This window comes from Acinonyx jubatus, chromosome C1, assembly GCF_027475565.1.
Source record: "Acinonyx jubatus isolate Ajub_Pintada_27869175 chromosome C1, VMU_Ajub_asm_v1.0, whole genome shotgun sequence".
NCBI classification, from domain to species: Eukaryota; Metazoa; Chordata; class Mammalia; order Carnivora; family Felidae; genus Acinonyx; species Acinonyx jubatus.
Genome location: NC_069381.1, coordinates 218,037,244 through 218,060,792, shown reverse-complemented (window position 1 = coordinate 218,060,792; position 23,549 = coordinate 218,037,244). Strand labels below are relative to the sequence as shown.

The 23,549-nt window shown below is 60.8% G+C and overlaps 1 protein-coding gene across 2 annotated transcripts; it reads right to left on the bottom strand.

The window, feature by feature from the left end:
* Positions 1–984: 984 nt before the first annotated feature.
* Positions 985–18,230, bottom strand: GAL3ST2 (galactose-3-O-sulfotransferase 2). 2 transcript variants are annotated; one of them, XM_027045308.2, is made up of 4 exons: positions 16,118–18,230; positions 5,623–5,706; positions 4,263–4,527; positions 985–3,397 (listed from the first exon to the last, which is right to left on the bottom strand). In XM_027045308.2, exons 1-4 carry the CDS (start codon positions 16,144–16,146, stop codon positions 2,579–2,581), a joined length of 1,197 nt encoding a protein of 398 aa, XP_026901109.1. In that variant the 5' UTR covers positions 16,147–18,230; the 3' UTR covers positions 985–2,578. The 2 variants fall into 2 exon arrangements, with proteins under 2 accessions (XP_026901109.1, XP_053072084.1); XM_053216109.1 differs by lacking the exon at positions 16,118–18,230 and having other exon boundaries at positions 5,623–6,790.
* Between the last annotated feature and the right edge of the window lie 5,319 nt (positions 18,231–23,549).

The window sequence follows — 23,549 nt, the reverse complement described above, 5'->3', positions numbered from 1 at the left end:
GGGCCTTAGAAGGAGGAGACTCTTGGACAGGCCTCCTTCCCTCTGCGTAAGGATTTGGGATTCGGGTACTTTGTGGGTTGTTTTTATTTTTTTAACAATACCAAGGAGTGCTTAGTAAATAATTTACCGTTTGGAAAACTTTTATTCATAGAGATTTTCTAAGTAAGCCGTTAATAATCTTTCACGTGTATTCATCTGAAAACCAGCTGTTTTTCATGTGTGACAATGATCTTGCCTCTAGAAACAGAGCAAGAGATCTATGGGTTTTGTTTTGTTTTCTGGTGTGGGGTTTTTTTTTTCTGTTTTTTTTTTTTTTTATTGAAGTGTACTTGACATATGACACTATATTAGCTTCAGGTTGGGACACAATTATATGCATCACAAAATGCTCACTCCCGCCTGCAAACAACATTATCACAGGACTGACTGCATTCTGTGCTGTGCCCCTCACCCTCATTGCTATTTATTCCCTAACTGGACGTTTGTGCCTCTTAATCCCTCCACCTGGTCACCCATCCTCCCCGACCCCATAATGTTTTAGTGAGACGCCAGCAGGTTTTTAACAAAACATGGAGATTTTACATGAAAACCTGTATTTCCAGCTTCTCCTGAAAAATCAGCCCACAACCGGCCATCACTGCCCCCCTGCCCCCACCCTGACCCCAGCATCATAAAGGCGTTGGAATCCCCCTCCCAAAGGGATTTTCTGCCTGGCTCTGTGCTCCCCACTTTTATTGGCTGCAGACCCAAGCATTTTAAATATCCCTTTTGAATGGATTTCCTGAGCAGATGGTTTTCCGTGGTTTTTTTTGGTTACAGACCACATGCACTTTACCTTGTAATAAATACTCCCGATTTCCTTCCAAAGAGACAGAACCAGTTTACATTCCTGCCAACCTCAAAGGCAAAAGCAAACATCATTGAATTCCTATTATAACTTTGCGTTCTTGATGGGCATGCTGAAAACAGACCCCCTTCTGTGGTCCTGGCACTGGGGACAAGACGAGGCACATCTGTCCTCACCCTGGACGGGCACGCTGGCCCAAGCTAACTGGTGGAGACTGCCTGACGCCCAGGGCACCCAATTTGAGTCTGTCTTCAAATGGGGGTAATATTTCGTTTCTTTGCGTGGCTATAGTTTCTTACCTATAAATCCCTCACTCTCCTTCTGGGGCTCTGTTACCCACGTGCTGCTTAGCCTGCATCTGGTCTCCCTTCCATTCCCCAGGACGTCCCTCCACGGTCCCCACTGCCCCTGGCTCTCTGCAGTGTCCGTTCTGGTCTTTACTGTCTCTGTGCAGTTTCGGGGAAGTCAGGTTTTCAGTTTCTGATATCCTGTTTTACTCTCAAAAATCTCTGCACTATGTCCTCTAATCTCACTGAAGTTTCATTATTCTTAAATTTCCCATTAAACTGATGTCCAAGGTAGATGCTGCCTGTTCTGATGGCTGGGTGTCTCTGCGAAATGCTGACCCCCTGAAAAGTGTGGCCACGCCCCCTCCCCAGGTTGCCCCCCCCCCCCAACTCCCGGCCAGGCAACTGGGGACTTCGGGCCGAGGACCCTGGCGTGGAAGGAAGAAGACCCCGGGCACCCGGCAGACAGGCCAGGCTGAGCGTGTGAGAGCAGTTCTGGTTCTTGGCTGCCCCAGGCACCCTGCTTCTCTCGGGACACGGGGCATCCGGTTCCAGTGTGCACCCACCCTAAGCACTGGGCCCCGGGGCAGCCAGGGATCCTGTCCTGCTAGGCAGGGGGTCCTCAGTCCCTCCCCACGGGTGGCAAACAGGGGTGCCTGGAAGCCACCCCCCTCTGGCGCTGCATCCGAGGGGGTCTCCGGCACAAGGGAGGGTGCCACCAGCCGCGGGGGCTCCTCCGGCAGACACTCCGGGGGGCTGTCCCAACAGGGAGCTGCAGGACTAACCCCCCCCCCCCCCCGCTTGTGCTCCGGCCAAACCATGCGTCTTATAAACATTTCTCAACCTAAAGCCATTCTTCAGCTGGAAAGAAACTTCATACAGCCAAAGAGATGGGAAGCTGAACATTCCAGACTCGCTGCCTCATACCAGTTTCCTGGGCCTGTTATCCAAGTGCCGCCTGTGGGTGCAGCACAAGTGTCTCTGTGACCGGCAAGTTCAGGGAGCCACTCTGGGCTCCCTCGGGGACCCATGGCCCTGCTGCCCAAGCCCCTCTGGGTTCTCTGAGTTCCAATTCTTCTGACGGTTCACGTGTCCAGTGGTTCCTTCCACCGGCAGTGCTGGCATGCGCTCTGATGGGCCGCGTGTCCGTGTGTGTTCCTTCGTGGGACGGTGTACTGACGTCTAATTAAACACGTGAGCGTATTCTGTTGAACAGGTTCATGCCCTCAGACCAGGTGTCCCTACTGTCCAAGATCGGGGCCCTCACCGAAAAGGCCCCTCCAAGAGGATGGATCCCGGGTGGGCGCCTTCACAGGGGTCTTCACCCTAAAGAGGGGCTGCTGCGGGAGCTCCCCCCCCCCCGCCCCCGCATGAACTGGGGCCACGGCCTCCCCGCCATGACAGGAGGGGGCTGCAGTCACACGGGGGGCCCGACCCCGTCCCTCTATTCCTCCAGGAAGGGGATGTTCTTGGGGGGCTTCCCCGGGAACTGGCGGGCGTACAGGTGGGCCATGTACTGGAGCTCGGGAGTCACCATCCTCAGGCACATCTGCCGCGTCTGGTTGTCCAGGCCCCGCCGGAGGTTGTAGCCCATGATGTCGGCCACGCCCGACTGGTAGGGGCGCAGCCGGCGGTCGGTGATCTGCGACCCGTTCTTGGCCTCGCCGTCCTGCAGGCACCGCGCCGCCAGCTCCCGCCGCCGCGCCCGCAGCCGGGCCAGCTCGGAGCGCAGGCGCCGCGGGCCCAGCTCGGCGCGCACGCGGGCCCACAGGGTGCGGTTGAAGTGTTCGTAGAGGCGCCAGTCGAGGGCGCACCAGCGCCGGGCGCGCGCGCGGGCCTCGGGCGACAGGCCGGCGACGCTGCGCGGGCTGCGCGAGTTGAGCGGGAAGGCCACCACGTCGTCCAGCCGCCAGCGCAGCAGGTGGCGCAGCAGCACCAGAGACTCGTCCAAGTGCTCGGCGATGAGGACCAGCTGGAAGCGCCGCTCCACGTCGGCGAGGCGCGCGCGCACGTACGCCTCGTCGTCCGGCGCGTCGTTGTCAAAGCCCAGGTCGAACCACATGCCGTTCCGGGCGGGGGCGTTGCGCAGGCCCGCGCCGCGGTGGTAGTAGGTGCGCGGGGCGGCCAGGAAGGCGTCCAGGCTGCCCGCCGCCCGGAAGGCGGGCACGTCTTTCCTGTAGTAGGCGAAGGCGGACTCCAGCTGGAAGACGGGGTTTCTGAGGATGGAGAAGTAGAAAGTGTCGTCGGGCATGACCTTCTGCACCTGTTTGGAGACATAACGGGAAGGGCTGGTGACTCCTCTGGCGGGGCACCCCGGGCCGCCTCGCTCCCCTGCCCGCACCCTCGGCCGCCGTTGTCCAGAAGGATCCGAAAGACCTCGACGGGGGCCCCGCCCCCTCTCCTTGTCCCCCCACCGCTAAGCCTTCCGAAGGCTGGTCAGGGAAGCCGGCGGGAGGAAGTGACGACCTTTAAACGGAGATCAGAGGGGTGCCTGGGTGGCTCAGTGGGTTGAGCATCCGACTTCGGCTCAGGCCATGATCTCATGGCTCCTCAGGCCATGATCTCATGGCTCCTGAGTTCGAGCCCCACGTCGGGCTCTGTGCTGACAGCTGGGAGCCTAGAACCTGCTTCCGATTCTGTGTCTCCCTGTCTCTCTGCCCCTCCCCTGCTCACACTCTGCCTTTCTCTCTCCCTCTCTCTCAAAGATAAACCTTAAGAAAAAAATTTTAAATACCCGGAGGAGGAGGAGCTGTGAAGAGTGCCCCCTCAAAAGGGGGCAGCATGTGCAAAGGTCCTGGGGAGGGAGAGGTCGGTGGGTTTGGGGACCAAGAGTGGGAGTCCAGAGACGCAGATGGAGAGGACGGCAGGCCACGAGGGTGCCCACATCCGACTCCAAAAGCAATTGCAGGCACCCGTCAGCAGGGGAGGGGAGCGAGGTGTGTGGCAGGCCTCGTCCGGCCCCGTGCGAGGCTCCGGCGAGGTCTGCATGCACGCACACTCAGAGCCTTAGTCTCTCCAGCGTCCAGGCCACCCCCACCCCCCACCCCATGGTCACACCTCAAAGCCACAAAGTGCCTGGGGCTGCGTCTCACCCCCTGCACCTCTGCCCTCCTCCGCGCGCCCCGCACCTCCGGCAGGTTGAACCTCAGGTGGTTGCACATGATGTTGAAATGCCGCTGCGGGCCGGGGGACTCCAGGCCCTCCACGTAGCGCGCCAGGAAGAGCCAGGGGTAGCCCAGGTGAAAGCGAGAGCCGGCGGGTAGCGCCACCGACAGGTTGTGCATCTCCGCAAAGCGGAAGAGGATGTTGAGTACCGTGCTGCTGGCGGTCTTGTGCGTCTTGAGGAACATGACATTGATAATGGGTGGCCCCTCGGCCTGGCCCCCGAGCAGGCTGGGGGGAGAGCATAGCCAATGTCAACCAGGGAGGGCCCACGGACCCCCCGCCCAGAGAGACCCCCCAACCCCACAACCTGGAGACCCTCAGACCATCCACCACCGAGCTTTCCCTAACCCAAGATCCCCTAACCCACACTTTCCCTACGGTAACACCAAAACCTGTGCCCCCACCCACCAGAGACCCCAACCCTGCAACCCCAGAGGGCCCACTGGCACGGACCTGACTGCTCCCTAAGTGGCACATCATCTGTCCCCCCCACATCCCACAGCTCAGTCCCCAGGCCCTGGCACCCTTTCTTTTGCCTCCCAACTTTCTGTTTGGTTCTCAGGGCACCCAGCATGGCTCTGGCCCTGTGGACTGGACACCACATCCAGCATTTCTTGGCTGACCCTTCATGCCTGGACCGGCCAGCCTGACTGCAGGGCTAGAGTGGACACTGGTGGCCTCTCTCGTGATCCCATGACAGCACCTCCCAGCTGTGACTCCAGCCTGGAGAGCGGGCACCTTCCGTGCCCAAGTGCGTGACGGGTAAGAATAACCCAGGATAGTGGGGGAGGGGGGCGGACGGGATCCAGAAGCTGTGCCAGCCCTGGGTACAATGCGGGGGCCAGCAGAGACCCGGGCAGCTTGGGTGCCCCTTGGGGAGATCCAACCAGAGGTGGTAGGGTCAGGGAGAAGAGGCCCGGAGCCACAAGACCTCCCAGTGGCCAGCCCTGGACCTGGATGACCACCCCTGAGGACCTGGCTTCACAGAGGACGAACCACTGGCAGGCAGGGGAACAGGGGCCTGGCCGTCCCAGACCTACCGCGGGCCCTGGCCCTGCCTCCCAGCACCTGGTCACTCTCTGCACACAGCGGCTCTGCCCGACACCCAGGCCCGCCCCCGTCCTCCCCGAGCCCTCCCCAGAGGCTGGGCCGCTCACTGTCCACAGGAGACACTGGGAGGGCTCCAGAGGGCTATAGGATCCCTGAAAGGAATGGTCACCAGCCAGTGCTGGATGCCACCCAGAGGTGGACACCCTGGGGTCTCAGGCACGACTCTGGGAGGGGGCAGTGTCCGAACCATGGGGCACCCAACACAGAACTCACGGTTCGAACAGCCTGATGTCCCTGTGCAGGAAGCCAGCCAGCAGGAACACGATCAGGGCCAGAAGGAGAATGGCCTGGAAGCACCTGTGGGGCAGAGCGAGCCCTTCAGCCCCCCTCAGGGGCATGGGAGGGGCCGGCACCACCCCCTCCACCCCCCACCCCTGTCATCCGTGTATCAGCTCCGAGTACCTACCTGCGCCCACCCCATGGGGCCTCTGGGGTGGGGGCTGAGACCCAGGAAGGGCCTGAATCATCAAACTCTACCCCCTCTTGGCCCCGTACTGCACCCTTCTGCTGCTCAGAAGCTAGGAGAAGCTGGGGAGGGGGGCAGCGAGAGGGGCCAGCTGATGAGCCCTCGGCAGGGATCCTTGGGAGTCTGGCCTGCCGTAGACCCTTGAGCTCACACCCCCACGGGCGCATCAAGAGAGGGTCTGAGAGGTGGGACGTCCTGATTTTCCACCACTGGGGGAGGGGAGGGGCCCCACAAGAGAAGAGCGGTGTGGGATGGAGGAGAGAGTGAGCAGCGGGGCAGGGGCACGTTTGGAAGGTGGGGGGAGCAAATCTGTTGCATACGAAATGTCCTGGGACACCCAAGCAGAGATGCCAGCCCGTGGCTGGGAAAGGAGTCAGGAATTGCTGGGGCTGTGACACACATCTGCACATCAGGATAAAAATGCCATGTAACTTAGCGCCCCAGTCAGAAAACAATGGTGGATTCTCCTCACCAATCCAGAAGTCTGGAGAGGGGAGGCTGCTGCTTCTGGCATACTTAGCCCCACCACATTGAGGATGTTGACATCTCTCCCTCTCCGGGCTTGTAGCCTCATGGTCACAAGATGGCTGCCAAGCTCCAGACATCACATCAACATTTGGGTCAGCAAGAAGGGAGAAGGGGCAGGGCCAGCCATGGTAGAGGCAGATGCCTTCTTAAAGCCCCTAGCAAAATTCCACCTCCACCTTGTTGGCCAAAATTCAGTCACATGGTCACCTCCAGCTGCAAGGGGTTGCTGAGAAAGCATTACTCAGTGTTTACAGCCTCTGTAGTGGGGGGACAGGGAGAAGGTGGTGGGTGTCTATACGGCTATATTTCTGTAAATCTCTGGGAACGGTGGGCTGCAGCCTGGGCCCGAGCTGGGCTTGCCTTCGGAGGCAGACGCATCTCTGGAGGAAGTACGTGACCTGGCTAGTGGCCCAGGATCCAGGTGGCCAGGCCAGCAGCAGGGTGGCCCAGAGCCACCCGGAAGTCAGGCTTCTGTTCACCGCAGCACTCAGGTGACAGCACTTGACGTCAGGTTCTGCATACAGAATTCACGACCCAGGTGGCCCCAGACACAGAGCTGCAGCCGGCCACCCGTAGGCATGCCGCAACGTGGCGGGAAAACCGTCTTCAGGGCCTCACCGGGCCCTGGTCTGCAATTATGTTCCTGACATCAGACCGATAAATGCCCGTTCTGGTGCCTGTTAATGCTTTCAGCCCCTGTGCACTAAAACTGTCCATTTGCATCGAGGTATTTTCAGCCGCAGTTGATAGCGAGCTGTCCCGCTGTGTCTGCACAGCCGAAAACAGCCTGGACCTCCTCACTCGACGGGGACGGCACCTTGCAGACAGGAGCTAAGGCAGAGAGAGGCCGGGGTCTCTCCTTCCACCCGAGACAGCCGGAGTCAGGGTCCTTTCAGAGCCACCAAGAGGGGCTGCAGCCTCTTCCGAGCTCTGCCCGTCACGCCCGGCCTGTGGCCCGGCCGTCTGATGGGAGACACACGTGGTTTAGTGGTGGTTGACTAGATTAGCTCCGTGCCCTGGCCTGTCGGAGAGAGGACCCCAGTGTCCCCTCCTGGGCTTTGCCAACGACAGCACAGAGCTTGGGACCCTGAACTCCAAGAGGGGCGAGCCGGGAGGAGCCGTCCAGCCCAGATCCTCGACTCCAGGACAGGCGGCTGCCTGGCCCCTGTCCGCAGACGTGGCCAGGAAGATTTCACAGCCGTCCTTCCAGGCTGTTCCCAGCTCCTCAGCCTTCCCCCGGAGTACCCTCCCCACCCACCTGCTTCCCTGTACACAAGGGAGCTAGCTCCCCAGGCCTCCCCTTGGACAACCTGTGCTCAGAGGCTGAGCCTCATACTTCCCCGGGCTTGAAAGGAAAAAGACAGAGGGGGTCTCTTCCTGGAGCCTAACTGGGGGGCCTGAGTGTCCCCAACAGGTTGTGCCTGGGTCGGCAGACTGTCCCAGGGGCTCCCTGGAGGGGTAGCCGGTACCCAAAAGGCCTCTGAGCAGGGGAAGCGGAGGGTGTGGCGGTGGCCAGAGGGGGCGCGGGGGGAGGGGGCTCTGCCGTGTGGGCCCTCGGCCTTGAAGGAGGTCAGCTCACAGGTTATGAGGGAACTGGGTGCCACATCTGGACTCAAACAGCTTAGCATCTGGAGAGCACATAGGGAGGAACTTCCTGCTCAGACTGGGGCTTTCACATAAGGCTCCACAGGGTACACAGGGGTGTGACAAGCTGGGAACGGGGGTGGGGGGGGGCACTGCACTCCTCGGAGGAGAAGTGGCTATATCCACGCGTGGCCCACCAGTCAGGGCCCCCTGGCCCCGAGGCTGAAACAGGAGCAAAGAGGAGGCCCTCACCCCTGCTCGGCAGTGGCCGGCACACCCCCATCCTGGGACAAAGGAGGTGACCAGATTTCTGCATCAAACACGCTCAAAGTTTAACATAATTCCCAGAAGAGAATCTTTAATAATAAGTCAATTCTAGAGTTCCAAGGGAAGCAAGTCATACAGTAATAGCCAGGGACATTCTAAGCATAATTATAAGGGGCACGGGGTCTCCACTGCAAGGCATAGAAAACCACTCTCTCTGAAGCTCCTTGGTGTTAGTGCAGGACAGGAGCCCAGGGGAGGGGTGGGGGGTGAGGGAGCTTTCCAGGGAGGGGAGTGAGGGAGGCAGCGGTGGATGGCGTGAGCAGCTGGCTAGCTAGCTCTGGAAAAGGCTTATGCCGGATTTCCCTCACCCCACAGATGAGAATAAATTCCAAACGGGTGACATTTAAACGTGGCAGGTGTGGAGAGCCCAAGGCTGTCCCTCCCTCCCTGTCACTGGTGTCCTGACTGGCACCGCCTCTTGGGACCTCTGGATTAAAATGCACAGAGCCTTTGCCCAGCCAGGTTGTGACCAGCAATTCATCTTGTAGTCACCACAGATCCCCTTATCCCAGCACCCGACGTGCTCTACCCCGTGGTGTCCCCATGGGTCATCGCTGGTAGCCACTGGGCAGAGGGAAGTCACAAGCCTCGCCCAGGGCCCCACGCTAGGATGCAAAAGAGGTCTGTGACCCAGAGCTGCGTTAACCAGAGGGCCACGCTGTCCCTGCCCACAGAGCCATCACTGTGGCCCAGCCAGGGAACAAACAGGGAAGAAACGCATCAGTGACCTCCCAGATGGAGAGGGGTGGGGACTCCAAGGGGAGGACACGGCCGGGGTCAAGAGCGGAGAGGTGCCCAGCAGAGCCCTCAGTGGACAGGGCAGAACTTGGGGGACACCAGAAGCCCAGGAAGGGAGATGGGGGGGGGGGCGTTGGTGCAAGTTTGGAAAGAGGGACATCGTTACAACGCTGCCACGCCACGGGAAGCACTGTGTCCGTCCGTCCTCCGTCTGCATGTCCAAGGTCTCTACCCTTCAATCAGACGGTCAACCTAGACACTCTCAACACATTCTGGCTGTTTCCATGACGTCGGTCCTGTGCCTCCCGTTGTATTTATTTTGATTTGCTAGTTTTTCTTGCCACTGGAAATGAAACACTCATCCAAGTCCCATTTCTGGGTGCTTATCACTAGAACATTCTTTGTACATCGTGGCTGTCACTTCCAGTCTCTCTCCCATGCTGCCCATTTACTGGGCACCACTGTTTCATTCCAGAAGCCTGGTGCCCCTGGTGCTGCATCCGTGCTGGCTGGGACACAGGACACTCCAGCCCTGTCCTGCTCGCCTCCTGGCCTGGGCCTGGAGCCAGCCCCATCTCCAAGAAACCCTGGTCCCACTGGTAGGGACGGTCTTTAGGGACCATAATCTGGAGGCTGGGGTGCTCGCTGCTCAGGGAAGGTCGTAGTTTCAGGGGCAACAAAGCTAGAATGGCACGTCGAGGCAGAATCGCTCACGAGCTCACACTGACAGGTCCGCTGTGATTCAAGACTGCAGCTTTTTGAACAAACCTCTTCCTGCTGCCTCTTGCGTCCCCTTTCCCGCACAGGAGTGTGGTCTCACGGGAGACGGCCGAATTAGAGTAGCCCATCATTACTCGTTGGCTCCATCCACACTGCGCACACACCAGTGTTGACCATTTCTTGGCATACCCTGTCCCCTTCCCACAAAAGAAGCGACAAGCTTTCCCAGCTCTAGAAGGCCTCACTGTGGTCCCAGGGCTCCAGGGTCCTGGGGTTCCTGCACAGCAGCCATGCCATTTCTCCGGAACCCGTGAGGCCTTCCCGGGAGCGGGGGGGGGGGGGGGGGTTCCCCTCGTACCTGAGTGTGGATGAAGCCACAGTGGTTTTATAGCCCATATACACTCTAACTCCCACTGGGCAAGGCCCACACGGGATACTACCCAGGCTGGTCTCTACCCTCACGATCTTACAGACCCCACTGTGCCGCCACATAAACTCCCTTCTGCAAACACGGTGTGTTTGCTGGTCCCTTGCAGAGGAGCTGAATGAAGCTCTGTCACACGCTGACCATCTGTTCGAAATTCTCCCCTTTGGCCTTGAGGCGACAAGAACTGGCCTGTTTCTCACAGCTGTCCGACTAGAACAAACAGTCCTCAGAGAAATCCGTGTGCTTCTCAAGAGAGGCTCTTCTTTTGCCAAAAGAACCTGTGGCCCAAACGCCCACGGGGGCCGCCAGGTCACGGTTCTGGAGCCGCCAGGGTGCCAGGTGGCCCACCCTCAGGGCCGCGGGTGGGCGGGATTTGCTGCCAAGCGCCAGATGGGGAGCCGGGAGCCCCTCTGTGGCCTGTGTGTCTGACACACAGACGTGTGTTCTCTATGGAGAGCTCAGTGGCTGCACGATGTTAAATGGGTGAATTGTTTGCTATGTGAATTACGTGCCAATAAAACTGTTTAAAGTGATAAAAAAAAACCTATTTAAAAATATTTTCAAAGTGTTCAGATGCCAAAAAAAACTTTTTTGAAAGCCAGTAATTGTGGGAACAAATAAATATAGCTGGAAATGATTATCACGTGACAGTGCTCCCAAGTGCCTTAGCTGAAAGGGGCTTCCTACATCCCCCCCACCCCCCCCCCAGTGCCTGCCGCTCAGGCACAAAGGTCTCTGTGGACCTCCCTTTCCTTGGGGGCTTGGCCTGGGCTGCTCACAGGACAACTCCCAGAGTCTCAACCTTCCTGCCTTGGAATGCCTGGGGTGGGGCTCTGTGCCCAGCATCCAGGTGGTGGGCCTGCTGCCCGCCTCGGGAACATGAAAGGCTGGTGTCCCGTGGCATCCGGGGGCCAGCAGGCTCTCGGTCAGGCTTTGCTCTTAGAAGCCACAGAGTCCCAGCAAGCGGTACCAGAACCCCTGCAGCAGAGGCCCAAGAGCCAGTGCCGTCTGCCAGACGTGGCCCTGGTCCAGTCCCGGGGGGCACCCGTGGGAGAGCTCAAGACCCCAGGCCCCTGAGCCCCAGGTGGGTCTGCTCCCAGGTCCCTCAGGGAGAAGTCCCAGGCATGTGGGTAAGAACCAACACAAGACTCAAATCATGGATAAAAACAGTATTGGCACATCCCACCTCCAGCTCAGGAGCTTCTGGTCTGGCGAGCTTGCTTACATATGAGGGAGACTCACAGGGGGGCTGACGGAAATGGGTTTTTTATATCCAGATTACTCGTTCCCACCCTCCCCCACACCCCCCACACCCACACACACACCTACACACATACACACACCCACACCTGCTGTTCCAGCTGACCAGTTCCTTATAAACACACACTCGCCTCAGTGGGACTGAAGAAGGACATAGAACCAAATGCCTGATGGTCATCCAGTAGTCAGCCAGTTTCAGCCAAAATCTAGAAAAAACAGGACTGACCCTAATCCGGGGAGCTGACTTTCAGCCCCACAGAATGCACAGGAGGCCCCGGGCTACACCCAGCCACCTGCCCGGCCACACTCTCTGTTCCATCTCGGTAGTCCCACGGCCCGAGGGAAGCAGGAGAATGGGCTGGAAAGACCTAGCACCCTCCCCCCTCACCTGTACACACAACCGTCAAGTGTTACAAAGCCCTCCGTCTGTCCTCTGGGCCTCCGGACCCAATGGGCTTCCTTAGAACACATTCTACCTCAGCCCATCTGGGGCTCCAACCCAGGGCTCGCATGTAGGATCCAAGGTTGTCACACAAAGCCGCCCCCCTGCCAAATCCCTGCTCATGGTGCATCCGTCATCTTTCACCTGGCCCTCATTGAGCCCCTTGTACCACTGTAGGTACAAGGACAAGCTGAGGGCATCAGGTACAGTCGGAGCATCTCATCAGTGGGGGCCAAGGACAGGATGGATGTTACTCAGGGCTCCCTGCCCACAGCCAAGCACTTGGCCTGAAAGGCTGGTCTCTGCTGCCCCTGGGAGCTGCATCAGCACAAGGCCGGGGGGCAGGGCCACCCCAGGTCTCCCAGGTCGGCACAGCTTCCTCTGCTGAAGACACCATCAACGCCAGGGTGGGTAGAGCACAGAGCCATCCATACAAAGAAGAACCAAGAAGAAACAGGGATGGGCTGCCAGACACCCAAACCCAACATCTCCCGAATAATATGGGCCACCCTCCACCCAAGGGCTTCTTCTAGAAGAAGAAAAGAAGGCCACATTGTAACCGTCCGCAAGACGTGACAGAGAAACATGGCCACGGATGGGACGGGATGGGACGGGACAGGTTAGGATGGTTTAAGATAGAGAGAGAGAGCAGGACTGAACAGATACAGAATAAAATAAGACAGATGTAGGGTAGAAAAGAACAAACTGAGTAGATTAAAATAAACATGGAGCAGGACAGACCAGACCAGAAAACACCTGAGGGTGTCGCCTGGGTTTTTTTGACACCTGTTTGCAGAGGGATGCATGAAGTGTGTCCTGGGTGCTGGTGCTGCACCTGGGTGACCGTCGCCGTGGGGAGGTGGGCACTCAGCCCCTCTGCCTCAGCCGGGTGCTGTCCTGACTCCCTCCCCGGCGCGCTGAGGCCGAGGAGCCCCCAGGGAGCCCCTCCCCACGACGGCACGACCCCCGGCCCCTCCACACCCTGTCCATCGCCCGTTGACAAGGACGGCACACGCCCTGGCCCAGCAACCTTGCTGCAGCAGGGCCTGGTGCCCGAGCCGTCCTCAGCCTGAGCGTCCCAGCTCCTCACGCCCAGAGCCCATCGGGCCGGCCACTAGAACGCTGCTCCGTGACAGGCCATCCGGTCACACAGCTGGAGCCTCGCCCACCCTGGCCTGCACCTTCCCTCCTCGGGGGCGGGGGGGGGGGGGGCGGCGCGTGAAGGCCCCACCCCTGCTGCAGTACCCCCTCCCCAGGGACCCAGAGTCTGCCTTGGGGGCCCCGCAGGGGGCAAGACCCAGGAGCCCTGCTGCCTCAGTGGCCCAGGGCAGGCGCTGCCCATCCCCACCAACAGAGGCGTGAGATCCTCCCAGGGTCCCAGGGGCGGGGGGGGGGGGGGGGGGGGCGGGAAACGGGAGGAGCAGCGGGTGGGCAGGGCATTCACCTCCTGGTCCCTCCTGAGCTCCCAGGATGGCCTCCAGGAGAGAGGTGGCCTCCTGTGCTGGCCACCTGAGCCCGCATCCACTGGGGCACCGTGTAGGTGGTGGGGCCGCAGCCCTGCCCTCCAGGCCCCTGCAGGGTGGGTGACCACCAGGTGTGACCCTGGGAGGGCTGGCGGTCACCACCTTCACTGCAGAAACCAAATGTGTCTCCCGGATGGCTGCTCCAGAGGGCACCAGCGGCCCATAATGCTGGGAAAATACCAGACAATTCGCAAAGCACTCCTGGTTTGTCCCTCCCAGAAGTTTCTGTGGCTCTGAGAAGCCCTGGGGCAGACCTGGCCTGGCCCTCAAGGGGTGCCAGACCAGGAGGCTGGGAGCCAAGCCACTCCCACGGCCAGGTGTAGGGAGGACACGACCCTCCTCCCAGCCCACCCCTGCTCGGGACCGGGCCTGGAGGCCAGGACAGACAGCCCAACAGGGCACCAGCCACAGAGGTCACGGTGGCCCCATCACAAAGCCGCACAGTCCCACACCAAACAGTGCCTTCTGGAAGGTGTGGGCCTGACTCACCCTGAGAACGGCATCTTCCAGTTGGTTTATTCCTTGGTCCACTAGTGGACTGGGAACCCGTGAGGGCCACTGTCCCCAGCCCTCCAGCAGGAGGCCACACCTGGAGGGGACACCCTGTCTTGGCCGGCAGCCAGCTCAGAGGACACCCACCCAGCGCTCAGTCAGGGTGACAGCTGCAGACAGGCCAGCACACGGACCACGTGGGGACAGACCGTAGGGCTCCACGACAGCTTTGGGGCATAAGCCAGGCTTTTCCCAAAAGCACCGGTGACTCCTGACAGAGGGAACCCCACCTGACCACACACTGGGGGCGGCACGCTCTAGACACGGTGAGGAGGTGCTGCACCCTCCCCCCAGGCTCCACTGACCCTCTCCATCCCCCCTTCGCGGCCACCACAGGTGGGCACCAGCAGACTATTCCCAGGTCCCCCTGCATCGTCCCCCTCACTCTCAGAACTGGTCCCAAGACCTGGAGCCACAGCCTCCTGCGAGGTCAACCCCCACAGGGTCACACAGCCCTCCTACGGGGACACACACACACACACACACACCCCACAGGCAGGACCGGAGGCTCAGCACTCCAGGGGATACTCGATCCCCAGAAACAGAGCTGGGCCTCAAACCAGAAATGCAGGTTTTCAGGAGCCCCCCCCCCCCCAGCAACTCTGAGGCAGGACCTGGAAGATCTGGGCTTTCACCCCAACAGCTGCCAGGCAGATTGTGCCACCTGGGGCCGGGGTCCCCGCTGGGGATGCCACCCAAGCAGAGGGTGCCCCAAAGAGGAGGGTCTGTGCCTTAACCCATCACAGTCCACTCGCTGAGACCACAAGCCCCCCTGGAGGGGAAGATCGTGTCTCTGCTCCAGACGGCTCCTCCGACCACCAGGGCCCCTGGGCACCCGCTCAGCCAAGTTTGCCCGGGGTTATCCCCTCCCTGTGCCCAGGGCCACAGGGTACCTCCCCAGGCAAGCCTGCCTAGGACTGTCCCTCTGTCCCCAGGGCCATGGCTCAGTTTACCCATCAACCAGCCAAGCCTGCTGGCCAAACAGAGAGAGGCCTCTGGACATGTGCACAATCCGAGGAAAGCAAACAAGTCGAAGGCTGTGAAGACAGTGAGCAAGCGTGTCCGAGTGACCCAGGCAGCCCCTTTCTCCCGGGGCATTTGAGTGGACCCGTAAGCCTGGGACACCCAGCACAGCCGCCGCCCAAACCTGTTCCAGGACGGCCACCTGGAACCACAACACACTGCCCTGCTGTCCCACCAGGCGTCCTGCTCCGGGGGGGCTCCCCCTGGGGCCCCTCGCCTTCCCTGTGCGCCAGAGGCCGGGCAGCCAGTGGGACCTGGGCTTGGCCTCCGGCTGATAGAGTGACGTCCCCACTTCATGCTTCCTCCTCAGGGTGGTGACCACATCCACCTCCACGGAGAGGGGGACACCCGGACCTTCCGTGTGTCAGCTGGCCCCTGGGGACCCGCTGTCCTCACCCGAGGAAAGAGTTGGTCATGCCCACGTCCGGGGCCCATGGGGAGAGCGCCCGGAGGCACTGGCGTTTCCCCAAAGCGTGTGGGATGAGACAGAGAACGAAAATGCAAAGCATTTCCAGACACACCCATCCCCTCTCCGAACCTGAACTGTCAAAAAAACACAACTCCCTCTGTTTATACAAAGGGAAACATAGCACTTACTACCCTGAGCCAGCAGGGCCGGGCGCCTGCACCTGAGGGGGCCTTGCTCTAAGTGCCTCAGACCCTGCAGCGAGCACCCTAAACCATACATGCGGATATCTGGCCCTGGAGTGTCAGAGGCTCAGGCTGGAACTCCCCCAATGCCAGGAAGTTCCTGCTGCACACAGGGGCCTGGCCATGGGAAGTGGGGGACAAGGACAAAGCCAGGAGGTCCCGGACCCCCAGCAGCCGCCCACCCAGGCCTTCACTCCAGACACCAAACCGTCATCCCCTTGGCCCCGAGCCCCATGTCCCCACAGAGGCCGGGACCAGCGCCGGGCCTGGGAAGACAGGGAAGGGTCACTCACGGCCTGAAATGAAGAGTGAGTTCAGGGCAGTTATTCTTGAGAAATAGCCCCAAATATAGTGACTTCCTTCTAAAGACAAACACAGAACAGCTCATTTCTGCCAGTCCCTGGAATATGCAGGGACTAGAGACGTGTTTTGTGTCTCCGTGCCAACCCCAGCGCACCCCAACTTACCTCTGCATGCCACCTGGTGGGGACAGCATGCTGGCTGGGGCCCACGCAATGGCGGTGGGCAGGTGGCGGTCCAGGCGGAGGGAGGCCAGCCCTTAGCCCCTGGGCACAGGCACCCGGCAGGGTGCGGTACGTGCAGAGTATGAACTTGACTCCCACGGGAGCTGACCTGGCTCAGGTGCGAGGCCACGCCCTGCAGCCCAAGTCGGGAGAGCTTAAGCTTCAGTTCTCAGAAAGAACCGGACTTTCCCTGGGGCTCAGCTGGCGCAGGGAGCGTAGGGCTCCTTCCGTGGGCCTCCCCGCCAGGCCAGCCCCCCAGGGCTCCCACCTGCTCACCCGGCCCCATGCCCAGGGGTCCCTCGGCCCCGGGTCGCCAGGGAGCCACAGGCACCTTCAAGGGCCTCTGGACCCAGAGGTGAGGATGAAGTGGACGAGGTGAAGGCTGAGGGTCCGCGAACCCTCAGGATGGATCTGGGAAACAGGGGACCAAATTCAAGACCTGTTCTCCTCCTTCTACTCCTTCAAAGCTTGCTTTATACCAGGAGAAAGTCTAACTAGCTTTTACGTCTTGGGATGAAAACAACTTCAGAACGGGGACCTTGGAATGCAAGATAGAAATACTGGATTTTACCGCATGCAGATTTGTCTCTTTATCCAGGAAGTAAATAAATAAGCTTCAAAGACAAACAGACCAGGGGAAACGTCTGCAGTGCTCAACCGAGTGTTAAGTCCGTAAGGACAGGACAAAACCCCCATAACAGCACACGAGGTGGCGCTCCGTGGCTTGCTGGCCAGCGGAGGAGGGGCTGGGCATCGGAGCCAGGCCCGTGACCCACCTTCCCACACGGCCCCCTTTCTGTGACTGGTCCCCAGACACAATCTGGGGACTGAGTCCTGGTCCCCAGATTGGTCCGGGCTGGCCAGCGGCCTCCCTGCCCTGGCCGGTGGCTGGCATGGTGGGTGCGACAGGACAGAAATAACGTGGGTGGGCCGGGGGCCTGGAGGAGGAGAGGGGTGCCGTGGGCGGGGGCCGGGCTCAGGACACTCCCACGCTCCCTGGTGCCCGCGGGAGTACCTCCCCACCATGCTCAGCGGTCACACAGGAGCTCCCAGGGGCTGCAGCTCAGAGGGCAGGGAGTCTCACCCCCAGGACAGCCCTGGACTAAAGTGGGTGGGGAGGATGAGGCCAGTGTCCACCGTCCACGGGGCTCCAGGAGGACGCATCACGTGGGGGAGCGGGAGCCAAGCACCCAGTATGTCATTTCCACCAAGGGGGCGGAGGGGTGAAGCGAAAAAGGCAGAAGAAACACAGACAATATAGCCCTCCACTTCCAACTTGCCGATGTGTGAAACTCAGCCCCTGAAACTCGGCAGCTCCCCAGCAAGGGCTGTGCTAGAACTCATGGGCCCTAGGGGCTGTCTGCCCACCCTGCTGCTTCGGGCAGGGGGTTTGTCCTGGGCCCCAGCAGGATCTCTTCCAGGAGGACCCCAGGAGGCCAGGGCACACCTCACGCACCCCCCACCCTCATTGCAACCCAGCCCCTCCCATCTCACTGACCAGCAGAGCCATGTGGCCAAGCCCAAGGTCATTGGGAAGGGCGTGGGGGCACTGCAAAACCACAGCCCACGCAGGGAGTAGGAGTGATCAGTGGGATATCCTGTGCAACGCCCCCAGCCCCAGCCCAGGTGACAGATGTCACTGGATGGGGACAAGACAGCCCGTGACCCCCCCCCCCCGTGGCCTCAGGGAGGGCCCCAGGCCCCAGACAGACTGTGGGCACTCCTCCCTCAGCCCCCTCCCCACACCAGGGAGCCCAGGGAAAGGTGTGCTCTGGTCACTGAGCCTGGTCCAGAGATGCCCAGCCGTCCCCCAGTGCAGGGTCTCCTCTGCTTCCCTGGGGTCACCCCTCCCTGGGCCCGCTGTCCAGGAAGAGCCACAGTGGGGCAGGTAAACCAGGCAAAGAGCCACGGCTACAGCTGCAGAGTGCCACTCATCCAAGCTGGCAGGGCCCCAGGCCCCCATCGGGCAAAGAAACTTTGTGGCTGCCTGAGGGCAGCTGTCTGTCCACTCGCAGATGGAAAGGCGCCCCAGCATGGACACAGGGCCAGGACACTCCAGCACAGGGGTGGGGGGTGCGAAGAGCCGCACATGGGAACATCTCAGTGCCCAGACCACTCTTCCCCACCTGCTGGGACCTTCAGGCTCTGTGAACAACATTTCTCTTCCTCCTGATCTACTGCTTCTGTAACCCTAAGCCTCACCAGCGCCCCGGGGGCACAGCGGCTGCCCCTCGCAAGGCCAGATTCTCTGACACTTGCTGATGAGGTCACTGTGCCAAGCCCCATGAGAAGCACCCTGAGTGACCAGAGAAACCATAAAGCTGCCAGTCCTAAAGACCTGGCCCAGCTGGCCCAGTGACTGCGACCGGGCTCCGGGCAGCTGGGCTCGGGCAGTGACTGGAGCAGTGACTGGGGCTGGGCTCCGGGTGGCAGAGCCCAGGGACACTGGATCCAGGGGTGATACAGCTGGAGGCACTTGGAGTCTAAGCCACGAACCCCAGGAGGGCCCTGAGGGGTGCAGGGCAAGGCCTGACCACCAGGGGCTGGGGGGCCACAGAGAGGGAGGGAAGCAAAGACTCGACAGGGGTGGGAGGAGAATGAAGGATGGGGGGCTGGCTGTCAGGTGCAGCTGAGCCGAGGAGGACAGGGCAAGGACTGACCACGCCATCGGGAGGATGAAGCAAAATCAACTCTGAGCTGCTGAGGTCAGTGGGGCTCTGGGAGAGGAGACGCCCTTGAGAGCTGCCACAGACAAGGCCACCTGGGGACACAGGGCAGGGAGGGGACAGCACCAGGGCACAACCCCGCCCCACAGCTGCATCAGGAGGCTGTGAACGCAGGAGAGCTGGCTGATCCTGGACCACAATCCCTTTCTTTGACCCTCTGAGGCCCAGAGGTCAGGTAGACCAGGAGGCCCCGATCTAGGTGGTAGGCTTCCTGTCCAGCCCCCACAGAGGCCCCCTTGTGGGGCAGACGTCTCCCTGTGCCCTCTGTCCTGTGGCCGGGTGACCCCACAGGCAGGACTGAGGATGCCCAGTCTCAGAGTGGGGGGCCTGCCACCCCTCGCCTGCGATGCAGCCCCCAGGCCCAGCGTCCATCCTGAGGAGGGCCCAGGACAGAGGAGCACCGTGTCACCCACCGAGGCTGTCCAGAGGAGGCCCAGAGGGCCACACGGATGTGGGCCCCCAGAGATGCTCAGGCTGGCATCGCCGGCATCACAGATGCTTGGCTGGACGGCACAGCCCGCTGCCTATCCAGCTGCCAATGGGGCCCAGATGCCCCACTGCCTCCCTCCCCCGCTCACCTATGCCTGTAACCCAAGGTCATGACTCTGATGGCATATGGTGGACAAATCCCCCACCTGGACACACCCTGCAGCCTCCACATCCCTCCCTCCAGTGGGTCATGGGGGGCCTCCTTGCTTCACCTCTAAGGGGAACACTCCCTTTCCACCCCGCCGCCTAAACCTCGGACGTTGTCACCCGGAAGTCTGGGAGTCACGTCCACGATCCCTGCACTTACAGATGGTGGGGCCCAGGGCACCCCATCCAGTTGGGGTCCCAGCTCCCTGAATCAAGGCAGGCAGAGTGGGCTGAGGTGGGAGGCTCAGGGCCCTTCACTGAACCACCCAGTTCAGACTAGGGCTGGGGGAGCAGAAGGGGACAAAGCAAGGGGACACTGCGGCAGTGATGGCCCCAGCCCCAGGGACCGGAGGAAGGAACCATGTGGGACGCATGGGGCCTGGCCCGGGGCCCCTAGAGAGCAGGGTCTGTGGCTCCCGCCTACTCACAAAGAGGACTCAAGGGAAGGCTGGGATGGATTAGGGCCCCACACCCAGAGGGCCCGGAGGTTACCTCCAGGCTGCCTGGCCAGAGGACCCCTGCCCACCCTGCCCTGCAGGCCTGCTCCACGGCAGGAACCATCGTGCAGGGCTCCACCTCCAGCAGCGTGGCCGTGGCCGTGGCTCCTGCTTCTGTGCTGAGCACGTGCTCTGGGAACTCGGGGAGATGGACGGACCACACCCTCTTTGCCAGCCCAGACAGGGGGCTCGGGGCCAGGACCTCAGCCTGCTGACCAGCCTCCTGCCAATGTCCACGGAGCAGGCCCTCCGAGCCTGAGTCAGGAGCATCTCCAGACCCGAGGGCAAGGGTATTGTCACCCAAGCACCCCCGCCACCAGTTCTCTGCTTCTGAGGCCAGCCCTGCTGCCCGTCCACCTCAGACCCTCTGCAACCCATTTCCCTCGCCGGCCCACGGGCCCATGGCCACAGAACCCAGAAGGTGGCTCTGGGCACCGCACGTTCCGCCCAGAAACGGAGGGACACGGCCTGACTGGGCCACTGCTCCAAAGAACACCTATTTGCACAGCCATGGACCAGAGCCAGCAGGGAGGGGAGCCCGGAAACAGACTACCCAGATAGTTCCTTCTTAATGCACCCCTGCAGAGGAGCTATTCCAGAAACTTCGCCCTGACTCGGGCTGTCCCCCCAGGGCAGGTGTCAGGATAAGCCCAATGCTCGCTGGAGGCCTCCCCCGAGGGCCATGGTCAGTGCAAGCCTGCCAGGGAGGCCCAGCCAGCATGTTCCTCCTCACCGCCCCGGGAGACAGGCTGTGTCCCCACCACCCACGTGGCCTTTGGGGCCTGAACCTTTGGCAGGACAAGACCCAGCCTGCTCTCCCCAGACCCCTGAGGTCCAAAGGACCTCAAAGCCTAGGATGGCTTGGCAGCAGCAGGGCTGGTGAGACTGGCCAAGTAGATCCCCTGTCCCTCTGGGGGTCAGGGAGGAGACGGGGGCTGGACCTGGGACTGTGTCCAGGGTAAGCACTGTCCTCGTCAGAGGGTTGAGATCAGAGGTCAGGCATATTGTGCAACAGCCTGTCACCTCCTCTGCACAGGGTCAGCATCCTGACGGACACGTGGGGGCCTGCGGGCCACATGGCCCCCAAACTCTTCATCTGAGCCCCTGGGGTCCACAGTCAGGAAGCCAGCTCTCCCCGAGGAGGGCTCTGCTCCCTGCAGGCCTGGGGAAGGCTGCCCAGACCCCGGCCACGTCCCTGGGGTTGAGGGGCAGGTGGCCCCCTGGCTCCCCACCATTCTGACAAGCAGCTCCCTGGGTGGAGACCCCCAGGCCCACTCCCTCCCTCCCTCACCCAGCAACTCAGGCCCTTCCTGCTGCTCCCTGGGGCCCCTCCAGACGGGGCCCTTGGTGGCCATCAGCCATGAGCAGTGAGAGGTCCTGGTCCCTCTTGAATAACCACTTCTCTCGTTGCACCAGTGTAGAGGTTTTGAGGTGAAAATCACAAACTTTTCCTAATCCAAATACAAAAGCCACCCCTCACCACCCCAGGCATGCTGGGAGATTATCCTCGGCAGGAGCCCCACCTGCTGTGGCCCCGTCCCAGGAGGAGCCGTCCTGTCTGCAGATAGGCTTTGTGCTGCTGACGTTCCCGACAGCCCGGCCTCCTGCCTCTTTTCACATAATGTTTAGTGTGACCACATCACCACGTGGGGCAGGACAGCGTGGAATCCACCGTGCCCTGCTGTGCGCCCCACCGGTCTTCACGGTGGCCGGTGGCCGCCGGAGAGGTTGCTCCCCGCAGGCGTGAAGGCACGTGACCGGCTCTCCTGGGGTCTGGGGTCCTGTCCAGACAGCACAGGTCCTTGTCACCTTGAGACACATGTCATCCACCCAGACGGGACAGGGCTTCATCACGTCCCTGCTGGGTGTGCGAAGATTCAGGAACCCGTCTGGTGGAGCACACATTTACCACCATAAACACGGGTTTGCACCAGCAAGCCCCCTGTCCCACGTCCCGCTTTGCAGGCTGTGTTGTGTTCCGCGGACTCTAAGACACCATCAGCCTTAAGACAACACAGAGGAAAGCTGGAGGGGGCGTCCGTGAGACACGCCAGCCCCTACTGTCAGACAGTTGAGAGGTGAACAGCATTGAGTGTCCCGTACCTGCTCTCTGAGCTCCCGGAGCGGGTGCCTGGCGGCCGGCGGGCACCAGGCCTCATGCTCGTCGTGCCCACCGCCACTGGGTAACACGGGCAGGAAATGCCTAGCACAGGCCTCTCTCCCGCAGCCCGGTCCCTGCCACCTCCCCCACCCAGGCTGCCGGGCAAAGCAGCCCCAGCCTCCAGCCCAGAAACAGGGAGAAACGTGCCAGCTGCACACCTGGCTGCAGAGGGTCGAAGGCTGAGCCCAAGAACTGTGAGACCATGACCTGAGCAGGTCTACCAGCTGACCCCAGACGGGTGGGGACAGAGCAGGGTCAGCTCCGTCATGCCATCAAGCACCCATGGATCTGTCCTGTGTGGTGGAAGCCTCAGCTGCCCGTGGGCACCCAGCCAGGGGCATGGGACGGTGGCCACGGCCACAGGGTCAGGGCTGGCTCTTGGGGCTGGCAGGGCAGGAGGGGTAACTCGACAGCTGGAGTGGCCCAGGGCGCCAGGCCCGGTCAGGCACCAGAACCCAGGCGAGGCCACCAGTGCGGAAGGGAACTCTCGTCTTAAATCCTGGCAGGTGGGGCACCTGGGGGGCTCAGTCGCTTAAATGTCTGACTCCTGGTTTCGGTTCAGGTCATGGTCTCATGGTTCGTGGGTTCAAGCCCCACATATGCTCTAAACTGAGAGTGGGGAGCCTGCCTGGGATTCTCTCCCTCCCTCTCTGCCTCTCCCCTGCTTTCTCAAAAATAAACTTAAATAAAAAATAAATACATAAGCCAATCAATCCTGGCAGAGAGCAGGCGGGAGCAGTTGGGGACAGAGGAGGTGGGCCACCTACCAGGAGATGGGTGCCTGTGTATGTGTGTGTCCACATGTATGCATGTGTGCACCGTGTGTGCAGAGGCCTGTCTGTGGATTGTGAATTGTGAATTGTGCAGGGCGGGCCCCACGAGTGAACCACGGGGCCAAAGGTGCACCACTTCCCATTCTGACATCTGAGGGCCAGCTCATCCTCAGGGACAGGGAGGTTCCTCCTGCCACCTGCTCCCTATGACCCCCAGTCATTGGGCCACTTCTCAAAGCCCCACCCCTACACTAGCAGAAAACACCTAAAATCTTAAGCCTTTTCATATTTTGTGCATTATTTTTTTAATTTTTTTTAAGTGTTTTTATTTACTTTTGAGACAGAGAGAGAGCATGAGCAGGGGAGGCGCAGAGAGAGAGGGAGACACAGAATCCGAAGCAGGCTCCAGGCTCTGAGCTGTCAGCACAGAGCCCAACACGGGGCTCGAACTCATGGACTATGAGATCATGACCTGAGCCAAAGTCGGACACCCAACCGACTGAGCCACCCAGGCGCCCCTTTCGTGCATTATTTTAATTCTCACAGTGAAGCTGCTTAGTCATACGACCATCCCTGAAAGTC

Excerpts from the sequence above, each read along its gene's own strand:
- GAL3ST2 (XM_053216109.1), bottom strand. The coding sequence starts at position 5,747 with ATGCCCCTGAGGGGGGCTGAAGGGCTCGCTCTGCCCCACAGGTGCTTC. Across the intron at positions 4,528-5,622 it reads GACATCAGGCTGTTCGAACC|CCTGCTCGGGGGCCAGGCCG; the intron begins GTGAGTTCTGTG and ends CTCTCCCCCCAG. Across the intron at positions 3,398-4,262 it reads TGAGGTTCAACCTGCCGGAG|GTGCAGAAGGTCATGCCCGA; the intron begins GTGCGGGGCGCG and ends GTCTCCAAACAG.